Source organism: Phoenix dactylifera, chromosome 5 (genome assembly GCF_051530095.1).
Source record: "Phoenix dactylifera cultivar Ajwa chromosome 5, Ajwa_hap1_PhDact_Kaust_v1.1, whole genome shotgun sequence".
NCBI classification, from domain to species: Eukaryota; Viridiplantae; Streptophyta; class Magnoliopsida; order Arecales; family Arecaceae; genus Phoenix; species Phoenix dactylifera.
Window position 1 is genome coordinate 39008677 of NC_143194.1, and position 21527 is coordinate 39030203.

At 37.2% G+C, this 21527-nt stretch overlaps 1 protein-coding gene and 1 long non-coding RNA gene across 3 annotated transcripts; both read left to right on the forward strand.

Moving 5' to 3' along the window:
- Positions 1–691: 691 nt before the first annotated feature.
- Positions 692–14322, forward strand: ABCG32 (pleiotropic drug resistance 4). Of its 2 annotated transcripts, none has more exons than XM_008805834.6 (24): positions 692–1418; positions 2486–2606; positions 2856–2944; positions 3031–3115; positions 3833–3992; positions 4067–4143; positions 4226–4279; positions 5886–5976; positions 6117–6418; positions 6514–6795; positions 7371–7687; positions 7776–7936; positions 8039–8142; positions 8886–9042; positions 9144–9263; positions 9829–9923; positions 10009–10341; positions 10430–10720; positions 11112–11195; positions 11311–11444; positions 11528–11755; positions 12447–12618; positions 12700–12954; positions 13914–14322. In XM_008805834.6, the coding sequence occupies exons 1-24, from the start codon at positions 1144–1146 to the stop codon at positions 14184–14186; spliced, it is 4260 nt and encodes a 1419-aa protein (XP_008804056.1). In that variant the 5' UTR covers positions 692–1143; the 3' UTR covers positions 14187–14322. The 2 variants fall into 2 exon arrangements, with proteins under 2 accessions (XP_008804056.1, XP_088578939.1); XM_088722813.2 differs by lacking the exon at positions 692–1418 and adding an exon at positions 2235–2381.
- An 848-nt stretch (positions 14323–15170) lies between these two features.
- On the forward strand, positions 15171–20311 carry LOC148703623 (uncharacterized). The gene is made up of 2 exons (XR_015987626.2): positions 15171–15310; positions 20093–20311. It is a non-coding gene; the product is annotated as an uncharacterized LOC148703623 (long non-coding RNA).
- Positions 20312–21527: the final 1216 nt, after the last annotated feature.

Genomic DNA, 21527 nt, shown 5'->3' on the forward strand with positions numbered 1-21527 from the left:
TTGTATGTATATATTATGCGGTGAATAGGATGACAAATTAGGTCGCCATTTTTGCTGTTCAGCATTCAAGAGAAATTTATTAGTCTTGTCAAGAAACTATTTTTGTACTGCTTCTTTATTTTCTTTCTTTTGGTTTTGCTGGCTTTTTATTCATGCTAGATTGATATGAAAAAAACTAAGGGCCCGTTTGGTTCGCGGGAAAAGGAGAGGAAAAGTATGATCAACGAAAAAGTAATGAGATGCCTTTTTGTTTGGTTGGAGTTTTCAAAGAAGAGAGATGTGAAAGTTGTATTTTCATGGGAATATGATTCCCACGTTTCATGAAAAGTTTTTTCATGAGAAATATAAAAAATTACTTTTCCGTGAGCCGGAAATTATTTTATTTTTATTCTTTTTCCAAAAAAAGCTCCTTTAGCATTAAAGAAGTATTAAAAATCTAATTTTTATTAAAGGTATAATAGAAATTATGCATAATTTTTTCAGAAAAGTGGGTATCAACCAAACATAAGCACTCTAAAAATCTATCACTTTTTTATGGACAACTAAATATGTTAAAATATTTTTTAAAATATTTTTTTTTAAAATCTGTTTTTAAAAAATTATATTTTTAAGAGGAAAAAAAAAAGCTTTGCGCGAAAACCAAACTGACGATGGTGAAAACAAACCCAACCAACGGCCTACTCTGGCGCCTGTCGCTTTTCTCCGGCAATTAATGCCTCCGACGCGCATCACATGCACGCGCTCGCGCTTAAAACGCTTTTTAACGTCACAAACCAACCGCCAGAGCAGGCAGAAATCAAGAAATCAAGAAATCAAGAACAAGAAACCAGGCTTAAACCCACTGGTCCTTCACTCCTCCCCGAGGACCCGCGAGAAAGGAGAGAGGCAGAGAAAACGGCAGCAGGCGAGCGAGAAAGAGAGGGAGTTGGAAGAGGGAGGGAAATAAATGCTCGACCTACCAACCCCCCTCACAGCCTACGAAGTCGGTGAAAGCAATCACCACAACCCATCCGTCCTTCTTCACCTCTTCTTCTTCTTCTTCTTCTTCTTCTGCTACTGCGGTATTCCTTCCTCCTCCTGCTCTATTAGTATCCACAGCCTTTTATCGTCCTCGTCGCGACTGAGGTGGTCGTCGTCGTCGGGATGTGGAACTCCGCGGAGGCGGCGTTCTCGAGGTCGAGCTCGTTCAGGGAATGCGGGGACGAGGAGGAGGAGGCGCTCCGGTGGGCCGCGCTCGAGCGCCTACCCACCTTCGCACGCGTCCGCCGCGGCATCCTCCGGGCCAACGCCGGGGTTCGTTCCGAGGTCGACGTCGCCCGCCTCTCCGCGGGGGACCGCACGGACTTGATCGACCGCCTTGTTGGCGATTCTGGTGATGCCGAGCAGTTCTTCAAGCGGATCCGACGAAGATTCGACGCGTGAGCTCTCTCTTTTCCCTTCGTTTTTTTTTCTTTCGTTGTTGTCGTGCCTGCGTTTTGGTTCGACATGGAATCTTGGCCCCACTTCGAGTATGATCGAAGCATGCTATCTTGTTTTTGCAGCTACATTTTCTTTGGGGATTTTGATCTTCATTAAACTTTGACATATTCTTTTGTTTTTAGTTTTCTTGCATCCAAAATTTATTTACTTTCTTCTCAATTTTAATATAAAGTTTTTAAACGTTCTCTTCCTGTTCGAATCCATATCAGTATTTCTTTTTCTCTATTTCATGCGAATTCGTGCTTTTCCTGGTAGCGTACAAGTTTTTTTTTTTTTGGGATCAAATATTAATGCGGCGAGCATGGAGTGGAAGTCAATGTTCTTTTCCCTCGGTTTTATGCAAGACTGTAGTATTGCTTGCAGCAAATATTATCACAGTTTGGTACTGGAATCTATATTTCAAGTTTTACAAATATTTTCCGTACTACTGTTATAATTGAATTATTTATATGAGTGAGTTCCGGAAATTTTTCAAAGAAATCTTTTATCCGGGTATGTAGTCATGTAGAGCTGGTACTGGTGGCGCTTATGAATTTTCGTATTCATCTTTTGTAAACCAGTGTTCTAGCCAATTCTTTAGCTTTATTCACATAAGTTTTTTACTGTTTTTTTCCCCGTTGTTGACAAGCTTGGTATCTTTCCTCGTATGCAATCATTTACTTGTTATATGGTTTGTCGTGATATCTCTAATTTCTATATGCCTATCTTGTCTCAGGCCTTTCTGAATTGACCCTAGTCTATATATGCAATTTGTCCCTTCTTTCCAGTCTAATGATTCCAGCACCTTTTTGATGACTCTCTCTGGTTACTTGGGGGCATTTTCTCTACACTTGTCCATTGTCTCACGTAGAAATTTGATGCATTTCCTGCATGATTAAAAAATCAAAAGGGTGCTTTTTTATGTGAGTTTGACTTCGTCTTACACTTGTAGTTGTATTATAGAGTTGATGTTGTCTTTGCTGGTCATTTTCTTTGCTTGTGTCATTTCTTGCCTTTGGTTTTACAGAGTGAGTCTAGAATTTCCCAAGATCGAGGTCCGATTTCAGGAACTGAAGGTAGATGCTTATGTTCATGTGGGAAGTAGAGCGCTGCCCACAATTCCCAATTTTGTCTTCAACATGACAGAGGTAGGATATATATTGCATCTTTATATTCAAGTAATTTGTACAACATTCATTCTGCAAATTGATCTTTCAATTTCAAGTGTCTGCTTATATTTACTCGTGTTGCTGACAAGCTAGCATCATGAATGGTATATCAACGTAGCTAGTGAATTACTTGGCCTCTTCACTTACCTAGCGTAGTCTGAGTGATTTTGTTATCTTTTTTCTGTTGCTTCTCTGATCTAATATTTTATTTTATTTTTTTGGGGGAAGGCCTTTCTAAGGTATTTGAGGGTCTTCCCAGGCGGGAGAACAAAATTGCCAATATTGGATAACATCAGTGGGATCATCCGTCCTTCTAGGTAAAAAGAAGCTGGACTTCCAATTATAGCTTTTTCTTTGTCATGTAATTTAGTTCTTATCAGGTGCTTATGTTTGGTGTTTGCAGAATGACATTGCTTTTGGGACCTCCAAGCTCTGGAAAGACAACTTTGCTTTTGGCTCTTGCTGGACGGCTTGGTTCTGATCTAAAGGTATGCCACCTTTCCCTGTTTCACAAGCTAAGCAACTTTAATTGTATTTGGCTGTATTGGTGGCCTTGTATTAACATTGGCTTTGTGATGACTAATGAGGGCACTATGTTTCTTCTGCTGATTTAGATAGGAGGGGGGGTGGGGGGTGGGAGGGGGTTCGCAACTAGAACACACTCTACCTGTATTGGTAAAAGTTTCATCCTCTTACTGAAAAACATGCTAAAAAAGCTATCCATATTGCACAGTCTAGCGAGAGGGAGAGTACATTATACATAACTTGAATGCAAAATTTGGAGGGTTATCATTGCTCTGTTTGTAGTACATATGCCAATTCTCACTCGAACCTTTTCCCATCAGCAAGCAAAACTTGCTAAAATGCCTCATATTTTTTATTGTTGCTCGGCCATGTCTTCTCACTCTTGCAGTTGCAGCTGCCCAATGAAACTAAAAGAGTGATGCAGGTGATTCTCACATGGCTTGGGTTGATAAGACTTGGGTATACTATACCAAAAAAAAATAAAATTTGTGTATTACCTTGTTATAATCGTCCTCCTCCTCCTCATCATTATAGCTATGATCATCACATGTGGTCCTATTTATTGATTCGGAGAAGTTAATGTGTCATACTCTATTTTCTTGCAAATGCAGTACCTTATGTTTGCACTGCTTTGATTTTATCTTGGCTGACTAACAAAGTTTCTTTCTTTTTTTTTATAGATGTCAGGGAACATTACTTACAACGGGCACAATCTAGATGAATTTGTTCCTCAACGAACTTCTGCTTATGTCAGTCAGCAAGACTGGCATGTTTCAGAGATGACAGTGAGGGAAACCTTAGAATTTGCAGGACATTGTCAAGGTGTTGGAATAAAATATGGTAAGCTTGGGAAAGCTTGATATCCAAATTGTTTTTGGTTTTGATTTGTTGCTGAAACATGAGCCTGCATCTAGACATGCTTATGGAACTTTTAAGAAGAGAGAAGAATGCGGGAATAAAACCTGATGAGGATCTGGATATATTTATGAAGGTTCGTGATTGTAGCTGGCTCTATCTTATAGTTTTCATAGTTGTTTGCAAAGATTATACACTTCATTTTGTTTTCTTTTCAGGCATTAGCACTAGAGGGCAAACAGACAAACTTTGTAGTGGAATATATACTCAAGGTATATGCCTGTACCATTTGAATGTCTCCATATTCTATCATTAAGTAATATGATCACTTAGCAATCGCTAGCTCATCAGTAGTGTGTTTTCTTATCTTCAAATGTGATTTCTGTATCTGTTGGTAATACTGATACTGTTCTGGAAAAATGTTAGGAAAGCTGTTGGCAGTTTTCGTACTTCCATAGCATGACTGCTACATTGCAGCGTAAGGCTGTTCTGAAAGTTAAGAAAGCTGTGTGCAGTCAACTAGTCATTATATCAAGCATTCTTTAGGTCATTTTGCCTTCAGTCATGTTGAAGCATGCAATTCTTTACAGCTAGAGGTGCTGATTTCTTGCAGACATTAGCTGTACCAGACTGGTATTTTTGGAAACTTGCATGGTGAACTTTTGCTTCTCATTGTAACATGAATCAAATTTTAGTGATCCATCATGTTAATAGGATAAGGGGAACTGATAATTATCAGCTGAACAATTTTTAATTTTTAAATAACTACATTTTTTCAATAACATCTAATCATTTTGTTAGGTACGGTGATGTTAGAATTACAAGAATATATCCGCCTTTTTGAGAAACTTTCTGTCTAGAAACAAGATATTTTGTCTTTAAAGTTTCAGCATTTATTGCTTGCCATAATTGAAAGTTCGTTTTTCTTCAATGCAGTTTTATTCTTGATTGTGACTGCTTTTTTTTTCCCCTTCTCCCCTTAGTTAGCTTATAGCTATTAGTTAGCTTTTTAAAGTCATCAAATCTGGAATTTCTTTTAACGATTTGATATGTTCAAGAGCGACTGTGTCACCTAAAATCATGGAATTTTTGTATCATTTACAAAGGTTAAGGGGGCTGCATCCAGGATGCACATACATGTGTTTTTAACTGATAAGGACCTTGGGAAGTGCTCATGTCTGGATGTATCTCCTACTTATTAACTCCATATCCATAATGGGTATATCTATAAAATAGCTGCGAGGAGTTGCTTTGCAAGCAGAGCTACTGTTTGGGTTTCAATTTCACTTTCTGGCTCAAAATGTATGTCCTAAAGATTCACACTTCCCTATGTCAAAACTTGCATACTCTCCCTTTATCTAGGCCCTTGAAAAGTCTTAGGAACCTTGAAGGGTTTAAATTTCATAACCAAATAGTTATGTCTTTTGACTTACTGATTAGCCTCTTTGGTTCAATTGGTGCTTCTCTTGTTTAGGGATGCCAAGATCAAAAATTCTGCACTGATACAGAGGATTTTTGTTAGGTTTTACAGTTGAGGAGCAGTTACATAACTTCCTCAAAATTCAATTAATCATCCCTTGATCCCAGAAGCCTACCACATTTAAGTGGGAGAATTATTGGACAAAGTTTAGTAACCTGCCACGTAGATTATAAATTCTTCACATCTATATCTGAAACCAAAGGCGGTGAAAAATGTCATATTCAAATGAGCTGAATGTTATCAGTGCATGCAATTTCTTATGAGTTGCATTATTTGTGTGAGACTTGCATGCTATGTGTTATTTTCTGGTATATTAGCTGCATGATGGATCTAAGTGTTTCCTAGTGATTATTATAAGAGGCTAAGTTTTCTGAAGTGCTAAGTTTTACCTAGCCAAGATTTTAGGGCTGGACATCTGTGCCGACACACTTGTTGGAGATGAGATGGTTAAAGGAATCTCAGGTGGACAGAAGAAACGACTTACAACAGGTAAATAGTTTACTTATCATACGTCTTCTTCAACTTTCGTCTTTCTCTTCCTTGATTATCTATCAGTTTCACAATTGCTGGTAAATATTCCATGACTTCTTTCTCAAATGATACATATCACATAAGAACCATTATATCAGGTGAATTACTAGTTGGGCCAGCTAGAGTATTATTCATGGATGAGATATCTACTGGGCTTGACAGTTCAACCACTTATCAAATCATCAAGTATCTTAGACATTCTACCCATGCGCTTGATGGAACCACGATCATATCATTGCTGCAACCAGCTCCTGAAACTTATGAGTTATTTGATGATGTCATTCTTATATCTGAAGGTCAGATTGTTTATCAGGGACCCCGTGATGCTGCTATTGACTTCTTTGCTGCCATGGGCTTTAGGTGCCCTGAAAGGAAAAATGTGGCTGACTTTTTGCAAGAAGTAAGAACTCATATCTCTGGCCTTCTATATGTGGTTCAGGATCCTCTGCTTGATATATAGCTCATCTCATTTCATTATGCTACTTGTCATTTCAGGTCACATCCAAGAAAGATCAGCGGCAGTACTGGTATCCACATGACTGTCCGTACCAATTTATACCTGTGTCGAAGTTTGCAGATGCTTTCAATTCATTTCGTGTCGGTAAGAGACTATACGAGGAACTGGCTGTTCCATATAACTGTCTTCGCAACCATCCTGCAGCTCTATCAACTTCTAGTTATGGTGTGAAAAGGTTTGAGCTTCTGAAGGCCAACTTTGCCTGGCAGCTGTTATTGATGAAACGAAATTCATTTGTCTATGTCTTCAAATTTGTTCAGGTAAAGATGAGAAGAACATTCATGGAATTAATTTATGAATATAGCATGATGGTTTTATGTCTTTTCTTTTATTTTGGGTAAACTATTTTTTTTATTAATGATAAAAAACTGCTGCAATCGTAAAGCAAATAGAATTTGAGAAAATTCTGGTTATAATACAGGATTTAGAATTTTATAATGATGTTTATTTTCTTTAACTTAACTAATGGCGTACTTGGCTGCATGTTAATTTTTGGCATCAACATATATTATTTCATATGTCATTTCATTTATTTTTTGAACGATTTTCTTTATCTGATAATGTGATTTGGCTATTGATGAATCTTGGCTAAGTTGATTAATGTGGTAGCTGTTGCTTTATGAGCTTTCAAGCTGATCTGAAATTCAGTGATGATGTAAATTTGCTAGAATGGATGATATACTTAGGAATTTTGGCTAAGTTGATTAATGTGTTAGGCATTTATGAGTTTTGTTAGTTTTTTTGATATTGAAGTGTGATCTGAGAGTATACTTTGAGACATACAAATTCAAATTTTAAGAAATGCTTTAACGTGACTGTTATTGCTGTTCTGCAGCTTCTGCTTGTTGCTCTTGTGACAATGACAGTGTTCTTCCGGACAACAATGCACCATAGGACTGTAGATGATGGAATTGTCTATCTTGGGGCACTGTATTTTGCAATGATAATGATTCTGTTCAATGGGTTCACTGAAGTTTCATTGCTGATAACAAAGCTTCCAGTGCTTTACAAGCATAGGGACTTGCACTTTTATCCACCATGGACTTATATGCTTCCTTCTTGGCTCTTAAGCATTCCAACTTCACTAGCAGAGTCTGTGATGTGGGTGGCAGTTACTTACTATGTGGTTGGTTATGATCCACAAATTACGAGGTAATAGCTGCTCATATCCTTGATGAAATTATATGTTAAGTTTGGAGATTGCTTTTAGAAAGAGTCACCATAGTGTGTTGATTTGCAGATTCCTGTCGCAGTTCCTGTTGCTTTTCTTTTTGCACCAAATGTCTTTGGCTCTTTTCCGTGTGATGGCATCCTTGGGTCGAAATATGATAGTTGCCAATACCTTTGGATCTTTTGCTATGCTGGTTGTCATGATTCTTGGAGGATTTATCATTTCTAGAGGTAATGATTTATCAAAAAACACTTTTTTTTCCCCCTTAATGTGTGTATTTGTATGGTGGATGTTATCTTTTCTACTGATGTTTATTGCTTTACTTGTAACAGATAGCATTCCAAACTGGTGGATTTGGGGTTACTGGATCTCTCCTTTGATGTATGCTCAGAATGCTCTTTCAGTTAATGAGTTCCTTGGGCATTCTTGGAACAAGGTAATGGAGTCCTTGTATTGGCAGTCCTTGGTTTAGTGGTCATCTCTGGTCATGGTTCCTCATAAAATCTTTCAAGGCTGTATGTTGAAAACATTATGGTCGGTAATGTCAAATTTACACCTTTATAGAAGCTTTACCAGATATATTGACTGTCAGTTCAACTTTTCACTACTATTGGTACAAGTGCCCTTCTCTAGTTTAGTGGGGAAGATCTAGAAAGAAGGGAACTAATATACTTACTCGAGCAAGACATGATTATGCAACAGGGTCTGTGAGATCATTCAATTTGAAGAAAATATAATCAATGTTTTTGGTGCAAGTCACGTACTCTAAACTATCTTGATTGTTCACACAGATCGACTATGATAATGTATAATATATCAAATTTTGAAAGCTATTTAAATGCATTCTATGATGCATATAAATTATGTTGCTCAAAGGGAAATTTAGAATATAAGAAGCAAAAAATGCTTCCTTCCTTGTGTGCCACTCTTCTTGGGAGATAGTGCTTTAATATGATTGCACACATTAATATATTTTAATGAAAGGTATGACATATTGGGGCATGTGTTAAACTTTGCTTGTTAAATGCCTTGATGTCATGAAAACCTTATAATTTTACTTGGCTATATGTTTCTTTTGTTATTTTTAGTATGCTTGTACCATAAGGAAAATTATTGGAGAGGTATCCTATTGCATGAATTACTGATATTTCACCATGTTATAACTTATTCTTGTTGCAGAAACTTGCCAATCTTAATATTTCATTAGGCGAGGCAGTACTTAAAGGATATGGTTTATTTACGGAGAGTTATTGGTTTTGGATTGGCGTTTGTGCATTGTTCTGTTATACGGTCATATTCAACATCCTGCTCACCTTGTTTTTGACTTACCTCAGTCGTAAGCTCCCTTCTGGATTTGCTAATGCATTTCAAGTTTATTTTACCTTCTATTTGCTAAGGTTAATCAAGTTGCTATTATGTTGTCTAAATTTAATGCAGCTCTGGGGAAGCAACAAGCTGTGGTTTCTAAAGAGGAACTCCAGGAGAGGGATCAAAGGAGGAAAGGGAAGGGACATATTGTTGAATTAAGATCCTACTTGCATGAAAGCATGCTGACAGGTCAGAGATATTATTTTTGATTAACATGATTTGTCTGATGCTGTGCCTCACATGGAGAACATCTGAGAGGTCAAAATTTTTCTTTGTTTTCTTGGAGTTCGTGGACTGGTTTTTGTGAAAAAAGATGGGCAAGCAGTACATAGACTTGTTGATGTCCTTGCTGTCACATTCAAGTAATAAATGCAGGATCCATGGTTCATTGTTTATGCATCGAGGTTTTGCTTTTGTGCAGATTAATTGCTCTGCTGTTATCTTTTTATATTTAATTTAAAAGTGAAATCTATTTCACTTAGTTTTCTTGATTTTTTGTAATGGTTATTGAGCTACACAAGCTGCAAGAGTCTTTGGTGACCATTACATAATTGAATAAGCTACAACATCTCTAGTGTCCTTTCCATTACTCTGGTTTGATATTGCAGTCAACTGTACTTGCTTAGAGTAAACTGCTTGGTTATACCATTTTACTTAGTTTGCTAGGTTTTGTGTTGTTATTGCTCAGCTATGTAGTCTGGTTTGAAACATGTAACAGTACTTATATTTTAATCATTACTTATTTTAAATGCAGAAACAAATGGTAAGGAAAGGAAGGGCATGGTTTTACCCTTTGAACCTCTGTCTATGTGTTTTACCAATATCAATTACTATGTGGATGTGCCTGTGGTAGGTTTATGCTGCTCTCTTTTTCGCTGCGTATGTTAAATAAAATTTTAAATATTTCTTCATTCTTATCCAGTACTGCTAGCAGGAATTGAAACAACAAGGCATACTAGAGGATCGACTGCAATTGTTGGTTAATGTCACTGGAGCTTTTAGGCCAGGAATACTCACAGCACTTGTTGGAGTCAGTGGGGCTGGTAAAACTACACTCATGGATGTTTTAGCTGGTAGGAAGACTGGAGGACTGATAGAAGGGACCATAACTATATCTGGCTATCCAAAAAATCAAGAAACCTTTGCAAGAATCTCTGGATATTGCGAACAGAATGATGTCCATTCTCCTTGTATGACTGTTATTGAGTCACTTCTTTACTCAGCATGGCTTCGATTGCCTTCTCATGTTGTCTTGGAGACTAGAAGGGTAAAACTTTGATAACCAATTAGTTTTATTTTCAAATTAATGTTTTGACTTCAGAATTTGTTATCTGGAATGCCATGGTTTTTTGCAGGTTTTTGTAGAAGAGGTGATGGAACTTGTTGAGCTCACATCGTTAAGTGGTGCCCTTGTTGGACTGCCAGGAGTCAATGGTTTGTCCACAGAACAACGCAAACGGTTAACAATTGCTGTGGAGCTTGTTGCAAATCCTTCTATTGTGTTCATGGATGAACCAACATCAGGATTGGATGCCAGAGCTGCAGCAATTGTCATGAGAACTGTAAGAAATATAGTGAACACCGGACGGACAATCGTGTGCACAATTCATCAACCAAGCATAGACATTTTTGAGTCTTTCGACGAGGTTTATCTCTTCCCTTACATTTAGGATTTGATTTATGGTGGTATTCATATCTGAGGAAGCAGTTGTATGTAAATTTGCTTGTTTGGTTTCAGTATAAGGGATCCTTACTTGATTATTCACATCCAAGGAAGCATTTGTACATAAAAAATGCTGCATAATTTCTTTTTCCAATTTAAACCATCCAACCGACCTCGAAATGACTTGATTATGCTTTTGTTAATATCACCGACCAATTAACATACATTCCATGGACTGCTTAGACGTAAATTCACTTTTTGGTAGCATGATCTCAAGGAAGTTATGTAAATTATTAGTGGCATATCAAAGGTACAAGCAAAGGAAGTAAGTCCGTTCTTTGTTTTAATTTGTGATGCAACGTATGTATTTACAGCTTTTGTTTATGAAGCGTGGAGGAGAACTTATATATGCTGGCCCTTTAGGCCCCAATTCCTGCAAGCTAATTGAGTTCTTTGAGGTATTTTCTTTTCTTTTCTTTAGTCTGTAGACTCTGTAGTCATGCATGCTATCTTCTTAATAATTGCAAGAATGCTTCTCTCCCTTTGCTTAAATAAATCACCATGATTGTTTAGGCAATTCCTGGAGTACCTAAGATCAAGGATGGCTATAATCCCGCTGCATGGATGCTTGAGGTGACTAATCCATTGATAGAAAATCGTCTTTGTTTGGACTTTGCGGATTACTATCGGAAGTCTAGACTTTTCCAGTAAGTGTAGTTTTTTTCAAAGATTAGTGATGTTTTTTTCAACCTTTATTTTGTTCTAATTCTGTTGGTGCTATATGTTTCAGACAGAATAGAAATTTAGTTGAAAATTTAAGCAGGCCAAACAGCGAATCAAAGGAGATTAGCTTTCCGACCAAGTATTCGCAGTCATATCTTGTCCAGTATCTTGCTGGTCTTTGGAAGCAGAATCTGTCATATTGGAGGAATCCTCAGTATACAGCAGTTCGTTTCTTCTACACTGTTATCATTTCAGTGATGTTTGGAACAATCTGTTGGGGATTTGGTTCTAGAAGGTACTCATGAATATTTTTGCAATTTTTTTTCGTAGGTAATGCAACTTTCTCAAGGGTTCTCTATGATCTGCTTTATAGCATAAACATTTTTTATTGTCGTTTCAAGCTGGGTGATACATGTGTAATTCATAATTTAACTAATTGGTTTTAGCTTTTTTTAGAAGGTATGAGTTGCTTTGGGATATGTTTGGCTAGTTAGAACCGACACTGCAATAGATCAGGATTTTAGGAGCGTGTGTTGAACCTGAAATAGTCTTGGTTCTATCCTTTCCTCTCCAAGGAGCTGTTATTCTAAGGATGAATTTTATGGGAGGCCCACCCATGGGATACATGTCCTGCTGGAAAATGTTTGCTTTGGATTTCTGTAGCAGCACCAAATTCAATTGTTTTTTTTTCCTCATAGCCCTACCCAAAAATGTATTGTGTCTGTGTTCCAATAATGATTGACATGGGAATAACCGAGGGCTGGTGTTGATAAACATATAATGTTTGATCGCAATCTGAGAGAATCTAATTGTAATCCTTTGAACATCTCATCACTTCTTCATTCAGTATAATATGTTATGGATGAAAATCATTTGGTGCTTTATTGACTCTTGCAATACATTATTAACTATGCAAGTTGGTTAAAATATATTTTTTCTTTTGGTTATTTTTTCTCTTCGACTATATTTTTAATCTAAACTTACAGGGAGACACAGCAAGATATCTTTAATGCCATGGGATCCATGTATGCTGCTGTCCTATTTATTGGAATTACCAATGCCACTGCTGTTCAACCTATGGTTTCCATCGAACGGTTTGTCTCATATAGAGAAAGAGCAGCAGGGATGTACTCTGCACTACCATTTGCATTTGCCCAGGTCTGACCTTTTTCAGGGACTTATGTATTCAATATAACACGACCTTAATCACCTAATTGGTGCATTTTGCTCTGTGGGCAGGTTTCTATCGAGTTCCCGTATGTTCTTGTGCAAGCACTTATTTATGGGACCATATTCTATTCTTTGGGCTCATTCGAATGGACAGTTACGAAGTTTTTATGGTATATATTCTTTATGTACTTCACTTTGCTGTACTTCACCTTCTTCGGTATGATGACAATCGCAATCACTCCGAATCATATTGTGGCTCCAATAGTAGCTGCGCCATTCTACACTCTGTGGAATCTCTTTAGTGGATTCATGATTACGCACAAGGTAAGAACCAGCAACTTTTGCTCATCTAATGTAATCTTTTTCTTTCCTTTTCTGTTGATCTAGAAATGGTGTTTGATTTTTAATCTGTCCTGTGGAGAGAACCACTTCTTTTTATAAGACCCTGTCAATCTTCTCTTTTGTTTACTCTTTTGAAGTCTTGTGGAATCTCAAAGGAGTGTTCCCTAGTTGCATCGAGTTGAAACTAAGTTAGGTGTCTCTTTGTATTCTATTAGTGTACCATGTTTTCTGGGAGGCCATAATTTAGCTTTAAAAAAATGGAAAAAGCTATCTTGTGCAGGCTATATACAGTGCGGCTCTCTCTCTCAATGTGCTTCTGTCTCTTGTCTCTCTGTGTGTTCGGTGTAACCACAGATAAGGCTTTGCTTGATTACCTGGCTTTAGCTTGATGTACATCGTTCATTCAGGTGGAGAGCTATATCCTTGAACATCGTCCATTTAACAGCATTCGTTCTTATGTCCTCCCCTCCTTGGCTCCTTTGTGGTATCTTAGGTCTTCCATGGCGCTTGAACCTCCTGGGCGCCAGTTGGATGCTGCTTTTGGAGTTTGCTGTTATTTACCTTGTATATGCTCATGTTATAATGGTTCACCACCTATAACCTCAATCAGGGTGTTCTATGCTTTCTTCATGCTGTTCTTCCTAAGCATGTAATTGTATTACTGCTTAAACGCCAAAGCATTTCTTTGCCAGCTATTTTATGCACAGGCCCTCTCCATTGCCTAAGCCATTATGGCCTACTGCTGTCTGGAAATCCCTCCCCCTTGATTTTTAAGATATTGTGGTTATTAGAAAGCACCCGGAAGCACCACTTCATCCACTCTGTTTTGGTTCTGTTTTAAGTAGCATGCCTGTCAACTTCTTTGGTCCAAATTTACCATTGTATCATATATTGCCATCTGGGTAATGTTTTATAGAAAATTTGCTTTTTTCTCAATGCAGAGGATGCCTAGATGGTGGAGATGGTATTATTGGGCTGATCCAATATCTTGGACTCTATATGGCCTCTTGACCTCCCAATTTGGGGACATCGACAGCCTCATGATTCTTTCGGACGGTGCACGCTCGACTACCGTGAGAACGTTTCTGCAAGACCACTTTGGGTTCAGGCATGAGTTCTTGCCCATCGCTGCAGTAATGGTAGTTGGTTTCTGCATCATGTTTGCTGTGGTATTTGCACTGGCAATCAAGTGCCTCAATTTCCAGAGGAGATGAAAGGGTGTAAATTTCTTGCTGCTAATAGTATTTGGAATGTTATGGACCCTGATTCTCCCCCAGTAATTTCATGCTGAAAGGAACGAACTGTATAGCAGCCTTTTTTTACATAAAATAATTTTCTATTGTGCTTGAAGATTTCGATCCCCGAGTTTTTTTTTTTTATTTTTTATTGTTGTTGTAATCTATGGTGAACGATATCTTCCAAGAAGTGCTGGGTTTGCAGCAGAAATTTTTGCCTTCGTTCTTGTTGATCACCATCGACTCACCTGACAAGAACAGCAACAATCATTGCTTGCAAGAATGTCAAGTGCTTTTCTTGTTTCGCCGAAACCTTGCTGAAATGTTTTTGTGTCAAAAGCCCGTGAGGTCTTTCTGCTACACTGGAGTGTTTAAATCCTCTTATTGGCATTATTAGTTGGTCAAGCCAGTCCTACCAAGGCTAGCGTTGATTAGGACGACTGGAACCAAATGATGAGTTAAATACACCCCATCGGACCACCTTCCAATAACTTTCAGGAGTAGGTTGTGTCTCGTCGTTGCGTGATTCGTATGACAGGCCGATGGAACCTCCGAGACGCGAAGTCTGATGCCGCAAAAGCACCATTTTAAGATGGTAAAGGAGCGAGCGCTGAAGAAAAGGTAGAAGCAAGGCGCATCGCCGCCATCGTGAGTACGTGAACAAGCGAGTCAGTCAACGCATTTTAGGGTACAGCTCGCCTCCGGGAAGATCCGCGACGCAGCGGCCTCCTCTCCTCCGTTGCCCATCTTTATTTAGTCCTCTAATGCTTCAGGGCTCCAAGGTCTCTCTCCTCGAATGGCAGCGGCATAAGAGGAGGCTGAAGGGTTTCTTTGACGACCTACCAAAGAAATGGGGAATAATAGATGGAGAAAAGGGGTGGGATAATGGCGGTCGTGCGGATCGACGGAAGTCAATCTTTCACGACTTCTTGGGCTCGAGCTGCCAAGACTCCGTCCCTCCTGCTTGATGTCTGGAAGAAGAGGAGGGGAGGAACAGAGAGCTTCTGAAGAGGAGGTCGTGGGGAAGGCTTCGGCTTCGGCTCTGGCTCCGGCTCCGGCGGAAAACGAGGCAAGGATGTCGGAACTCTCTAATCTGCGTTTCAGTACGTCTTCTTGACTTCCTTGTCTCTATTTCTTAATATCGTCGTTGTGGATTTGGGTTCTGCTGCGATTCGGTTCTGTACGATCGTGTTGGCCGTATAGTTACTTGGACACGAAAGACTGTCTTGATTCAGTTAGCAATCGCATTGTTTGGTGTCTATTTGGCTGCCATTAGTTTGGTTTTCTTGGGTTTTATTCGGGTTTCTTTGTTTCAATATACGTTCTATAACGGATGTGTTTCCTGTTTTACTTTTCTTTTGGGTTGGATTTAACTGTTGCTCTACATATTTCAGTATTTATTTTTCTTTTATGTGCTTTTCTATTTTGGTTTAGTTTTGATTGATTTTTCAAACAAATTATCAGAGAGATTCTCTTCAGTTCTCTGTGTGATTTTAAAATACATATGCCATTCATCTCTTCCGGAGTTCCAGTTCTTGCTTGTCTTAATATATGTATTTTTAAATATAACCAGCTTGACTTTGTTTCTTGATTTTAGGTATGTTGCTTTTTCGACTTGTGAGATTTCATGAAAACTTTTTGTGATAACTGTATTCATTGGCAGATTTTTGATGATAGTCTATTATTACCTTTGTATATTCTTTAAAACATATAAGTTATTCATCTCTTTTGGACATACAATTCCTTTTTCTAGTTTTTTCTAACAACCATCAAGTATTTCTTCCTGGATTTCGATTTTGTATGTTCCAGATATGATGCTTTTTCGTTTTTCTCATAAAACAAGATTTTAAATGAAATCTTTTGACAATGATATGAATTTTTGATTCTTTTGTATCTACTTGGTTTCTTGACTATTTTGACAAATTCAAATTCTTTTAACGATGGCCAGGTGTTGGTTTTTTTTTTTTGTTCTTTTAATAGTTTATCTTCTTTGTCTCTTTCAGATGTGTAATTCTTATTTTTATAAAATATCTTAAAAATTAGTCTTCGTATACAAGATAATTTTGTTATGAAATGTTTCTGAAATTGTTGATTGTTGTCTTGAATATCTTGTAACTTTCTACTATTAATTATATTTGGTCTATGGTATTGCATGTTATGCATCTTTTGGATTTGTAAGGGTTGATATATATATGAAGCACCTAGTCTTACTTTCTTAGTTCTGATTTTCTGTTGTTACATTTTTTTATAGAGTAGGCTTTTAAATGAAAACTTCTTTTAATTGTGTGAACCTTTTGTTCTTTAACAACTTCTTGTTGGCACCTTGAATAATTTGACAAGTTTGTGCATTTTGGTGATGGCTTGCTATTGGTTTTAGTTGTTCAATTTTTGTTCCTATCAGTTTCTTAAAACCAGCAAATCTTTCTTGATTTCAATTATTAATATAAAAGTATTTTTTTCTTTATCTTGTATCAGAAAAGATTTAATATTTTTATGTTTCACTACCTTCTTTTTAGTGTTTCAATTATATTGATAACTTCAAGCCTTTAGTGATAGCCATTTATTGGTGTTGTTTGTTCTATTAGTAGTGTATGTTATTTGGCTCTTTTAGATTTCTAGACTGGGCCTTTGGTAAAATCTTGTTGTAAGTACAAAAATCTTTTATTCATTGTATGTTTCTAGATGGTTTCTTGAATGTGATGCAAGTTCAAACATATTAGTCATATAGCCTATTATTAATGTTTTTTGTTTCTTAAAAGTATATGTTATTTGTCTCTTTTAGTGTGTAGTTCTAGTTTCTTCTAGGTTTCTTGAAACAAGTTAATCTTTCTTGATTTCAATTCTATTTATATGGTGTTTCTTGAATGTGAAGTAAGTCCAAGCATTTTGATCATCACCTATTATTATTATATTATTTTTCTGAAAGTTTATGTTTTGTTTTATCTCATCGAGATCTGTAGTTCTAGTTTCTTACAACTTTCTTCAAGAAAGTTAATGTTTCTTGATTTTAACTCTATGGATAATGTGATTTGCCTGTTTCTTGTATAGCACAAGTCTTTTATATAATCTTTTCATGACAATAGAGATCTTTTATCATATAATACCTTCCAGTTGGTGTTATAAATATCTACTAATATAACAGGAAAGGCTTGAGGCCAGCTTTGCATCTAAGGCTGCAAATGGGTCGGGTCGATCTGTGACCCGACCCGACCCGACCTGTTTTGGAGAACCGGTAGGGTTGGGTCGGGTCGGATCCTAAAATTGAACCCGTTTCTTTTTTTTTTTGGGGTCGGGTCTGATTTTACTGAATTCAGACCCGACCCGACCTATTTGAAATTTGGATAATTTTGGATTTTCAATCCTACGACACGCCTGGCCCCGACCCGATCCAAATATGTAAAAATATTTGGGCCTGCGGGCCGCAGCCCACAGAGGTGCAAACAAGTTCTGAAGCTATGGATGGGTTGACCCAATCCGAATCCGAACTGGACCCGAATTTTTTAGGTTGGATCCGGGTTATACATGGACCCGACCCGACTCGAATGACTCATTGGGTCAAAAATTGTAGCGGTGGACTGACCCGATCTTCTATTGGGTTGAGTCTAGGTCCAAAATTAAGACCCGAACAAAAAACCGGGTTGGGTCGGGGTCACTCATGACCCAGCCCGATCCGACCCATTTGCACACCTATTCACATCTTCAGCCTTAGAGCCTCAAGCTATATGCCTCCCAATCTGCATACACTAAGGGCTCCAATCCATAAACATAATATGGTGCTCTCTAATCTCTTTCCCATCTGCACCTCGGGCACAACGCCCATGAAAAAAAATCTTTCTATCCTTCTTTAATTGGAATTCTTATAGATCCGAAACTCTTCTTAGTTAAAACTAATCCTCTATAATTAGAGAAGAAATGGATAAAAGTAGCATTGTAAATAGAAAGCATTCACTCTCTCTCTCTCTCTTGTGTAAAAAATTATATCCATCTCTATAATTAGAGAGGCAATAGATAGAGGTGCAAAGAACGTGCATGTAGGATGCATGTACAGGATTCTAGTGTTGATAACTTAAGTCCTATTGATGATAACTTATTATTGCTTTTATTTCTTCAAGTTTGATTAATATATAATGTGCTATTTGTTGTCCTTAGATTTGTAATTCATACTTGGAACTAGTTCATCTTTCTTTCTTGATTTCAATTCTTTAAATTACAGATATGATGATTTTCCATTTTTCTCTTATAAACCTTTTGACGAAATCTTATCCTAACCATATGGATTTTGTATTCTTTAACAGCTCTTGGTTGGTTATAAATTCGAGCAATCTGAACGAGCTGTTGAAAAACTTATGTTACAAGTCTCTTTTAGACGTATGATTCGAGCAGTCTGAACATTTTCTCTTGATGAGTTTAAGCCTTTCAATGATAGCCTATTGGTATGTTTGTTTGCTCTAGGAACAATATATGTGCTTTTGTCTCTTTCAGATCTGCAGTTCTTGTTCTCTCTTTTATCTTGTCTCTTTCCAGTTAGTTTTATGTTTAAGACTATTGGAATCTTCTCGCCTTCTTCTTTTGATTTTTTTATTATATTGAGTATGGTGATTTTCCCTTTCTTGTACAGGGCAGGCCTTTCTTGAAATCTTTTAATAAATATTATTTTTTTAATTTTTAGTAACTTCTGATTAGTGTCTTAAATATGTTATTGTCTTTTGACAGCATTCTATTATTCGCGTTGTGTCTCCTTTTAATAATGTATGATATCTGTCTCTTCTATATGTAGAAATTCTTATACTTTTAACCTTTTTTTAGAACTAATTAGGCTTTCATTCTTGATTAGATTTTGATTATTTCACATATGGTGATTTTCCTTTTGTCCTAGATAGGGTAGGCCTTTTAGAAAATTCTTTTTACAAATAAATATCCTGATTTTTAGTTTGGTATATTCTGGTTTCTTGGTTGCTTGGATATTTCGATGGGTTGCTACTTTTTTTCTTTTAACAATTTGTAAGGATGTTTCATTGTTCTTTTATGTTTTTTTTTCAGATCTAGATATTATTTTTTCTTGATTTTTCAGATACGGTGATTTTACTTTTTATTTAATCTAGTGCTCAGCATTGCCATGCACTTGGCTTGAGAAGAGTGGGCAATGTGAGAGGAAAATATAAAATTTGGAGGGAAGGGAGAGGGGGAATCTGAGGGCTCAGGGTTCGGAGATAAATTTGGGATTTGATACTTCAGTAGAAAAGAGAAAACTTACTTTCTACTTTCTAGGATATGAATCTAAAGAGTATTTCTGGATTTTTTGAAACATATTATTTCTCTTTTTGGTATTGGAACCCAAAGAGGGGCAATTTAGTCATAGAAAGTCCAGCTACATGGAAAGTCGGGTCCCACCTTAATTGAAAAAAAAAAAATCCTCACCTCTCTATGCTTCCACTGTATTAGTTTTTCCTCCCTTCGCACGCTTTCTTCTCCTTGCCTAGGCGGACGGGCATCAATTACTGAAAAAAAAAAGGCACATGCATTGCACATGCACAACTCTAGATATGATGCACAAACCAGAAGCATGAAATACTTGATTTGATACTATTCTTGGGGCATATTATTATGTTTGAAATAGGAAAAGTTAAATTAAATCTGCAACTAGTAAAAGGGGTAATATTACTAATCTAAAACAGGTTCCATGGCAATTACAATTGATTAGGCCTTTTGGTTTCTGGTGTAGTATGATACACTGATTAATAAAACATACTGCCTTTTGTTTTTTTCGAGTTATATTTTTTGCTTGCCTAGTCAACTGATGATCTCTCTCCCAAATTATTTATTTTTAAGTTGTTTCTCTTGGTGCTCATTTGTCTCATAATATCTCTCTTGTTTTTGAGAAACAGATTAGGCAGAGCCTATTCACTTTCATCTCATAGTGATATATGCTAAGCTCATATCTGTCACCTATGCAGACGCCAGAAGATATCAAGGTATATTCATAGCTAGTACCTGTAACTTGTGTAAATGGATTGATTTTCTATTCTTGATTTTTAATTTGTGAGACCATCTGATGGATATCAGATTAAATGGCAATAAATGGTAACTGCATTAATCTTCTACTATTCTGTGGCACAAATAATTTCCATCATGTTGTAGATTGTTATGGAGGATTTACACTTTGGGCAAGGGTGTTGTTCCAGAGAAAAATAGATGCTAGAATGGCAAGCTTCATCCTTCAGTTGTGTTTTCTGTATGGTGGTAGGGATTTTAAGCATATTGCTTGGTGATGATCAAATATGATGGTGGGTATCTTATCTTTTCACATGTAGACTAATCTTGTATATTTGTTGCTTGTGTTTTCTTTTTCCACCTTGCCTTTTGTATAAATTCTCTTTGTTTCTTCTGTTTGTGCTCCTTCATCTTGTGTGGTTATTCAGTAACATTTTTGAATGATCTTGCATAGCCTCTCTTTTTCAAACTTCTGTTCGGATTTCTCTATGATGCATGCCTATGTCTTATTGCTTGGTTATCTCTGAAACTTTAATGAGCTCTTAATTTGTCTATATGATTGCTAACTTTAGGTGTTATGGATACCCATTTCTCTTCAACTAAATTGCAAGCCTCTTCTCCCACACACCACTTGTCGCTCTTTTGTACAGTATAATTACTTCCCCAAGTATAGTGCTCTCTATTTCTTTGTCTTCTAATTTATCATTTTTTCCTTTAATTTTATTGGTATATGCCCAGATTTTATTGACTATTTGCCCTGTTATTGTGTAAATGCATGTGCTTCCAGCTCTCTCTCTTTCTCTGGGTGTTTATGTTCCTTATTTTTTCTTTACATTCATGGAGAGGCAGGGGGGCCAACAATTTTTACTAGTTTAAACTAGCTTGTTGTGAGTAATATATTTTCAAGAACAAAGCAAAGCGAATCAGACTATTAAGAGATACTCTAATTGTGTAATCTTGTTAATATATGACATATATGCTAAATCTTGTAAGGTAAATTATGTCTTCAGTAATTGTAATAGCGGAATATCTTAATACACCATATTTGCTGAACGTTGTAGTCAACCACTGATAGTGTTGGATGCAAGGTCTATCGAACTAGGCCGAATCGCCCTGTTCAGGCAGTACTGAACCGACCTGGTGCGAAACCGGGTCGGTTCGTCATTCATATTCGGTTCCAGTCCCTACCAGCCGTAGCCGATATTGGACCAACCAGAATCGGCCGGTTCGGTGCCGACTTGGTGCGAACCAGGTTGGGTATGGACCACTTTTAAAGGCATCAGGTGGCGTTGGAAAGGCCCGAGAAGGCCTTCCCAATGTAATTTGAAA

What these genes read in the sequence shown, in the direction of transcription:
- ABCG32 (XM_008805834.6), top strand. Translation starts at nt 1,144, where the DNA reads ATGTGGAACTCCGCGGAGGCGGCGTTCTCGAGGTCGAGCTCGTTCAGG. An exon ending in TATGATCCACAAATTACGAG is followed by an intron (nt 7,688 to 7,775) that starts GTAATAGCTGCT and finishes GTTGATTTGCAG; the next exon opens with ATTCCTGTCGCAGTTCCTGT. An exon ending in CGGAAGTCTAGACTTTTCCA is followed by an intron (nt 11,445 to 11,527) that starts GTAAGTGTAGTT and finishes TATATGTTTCAG; the next exon opens with ACAGAATAGAAATTTAGTTG.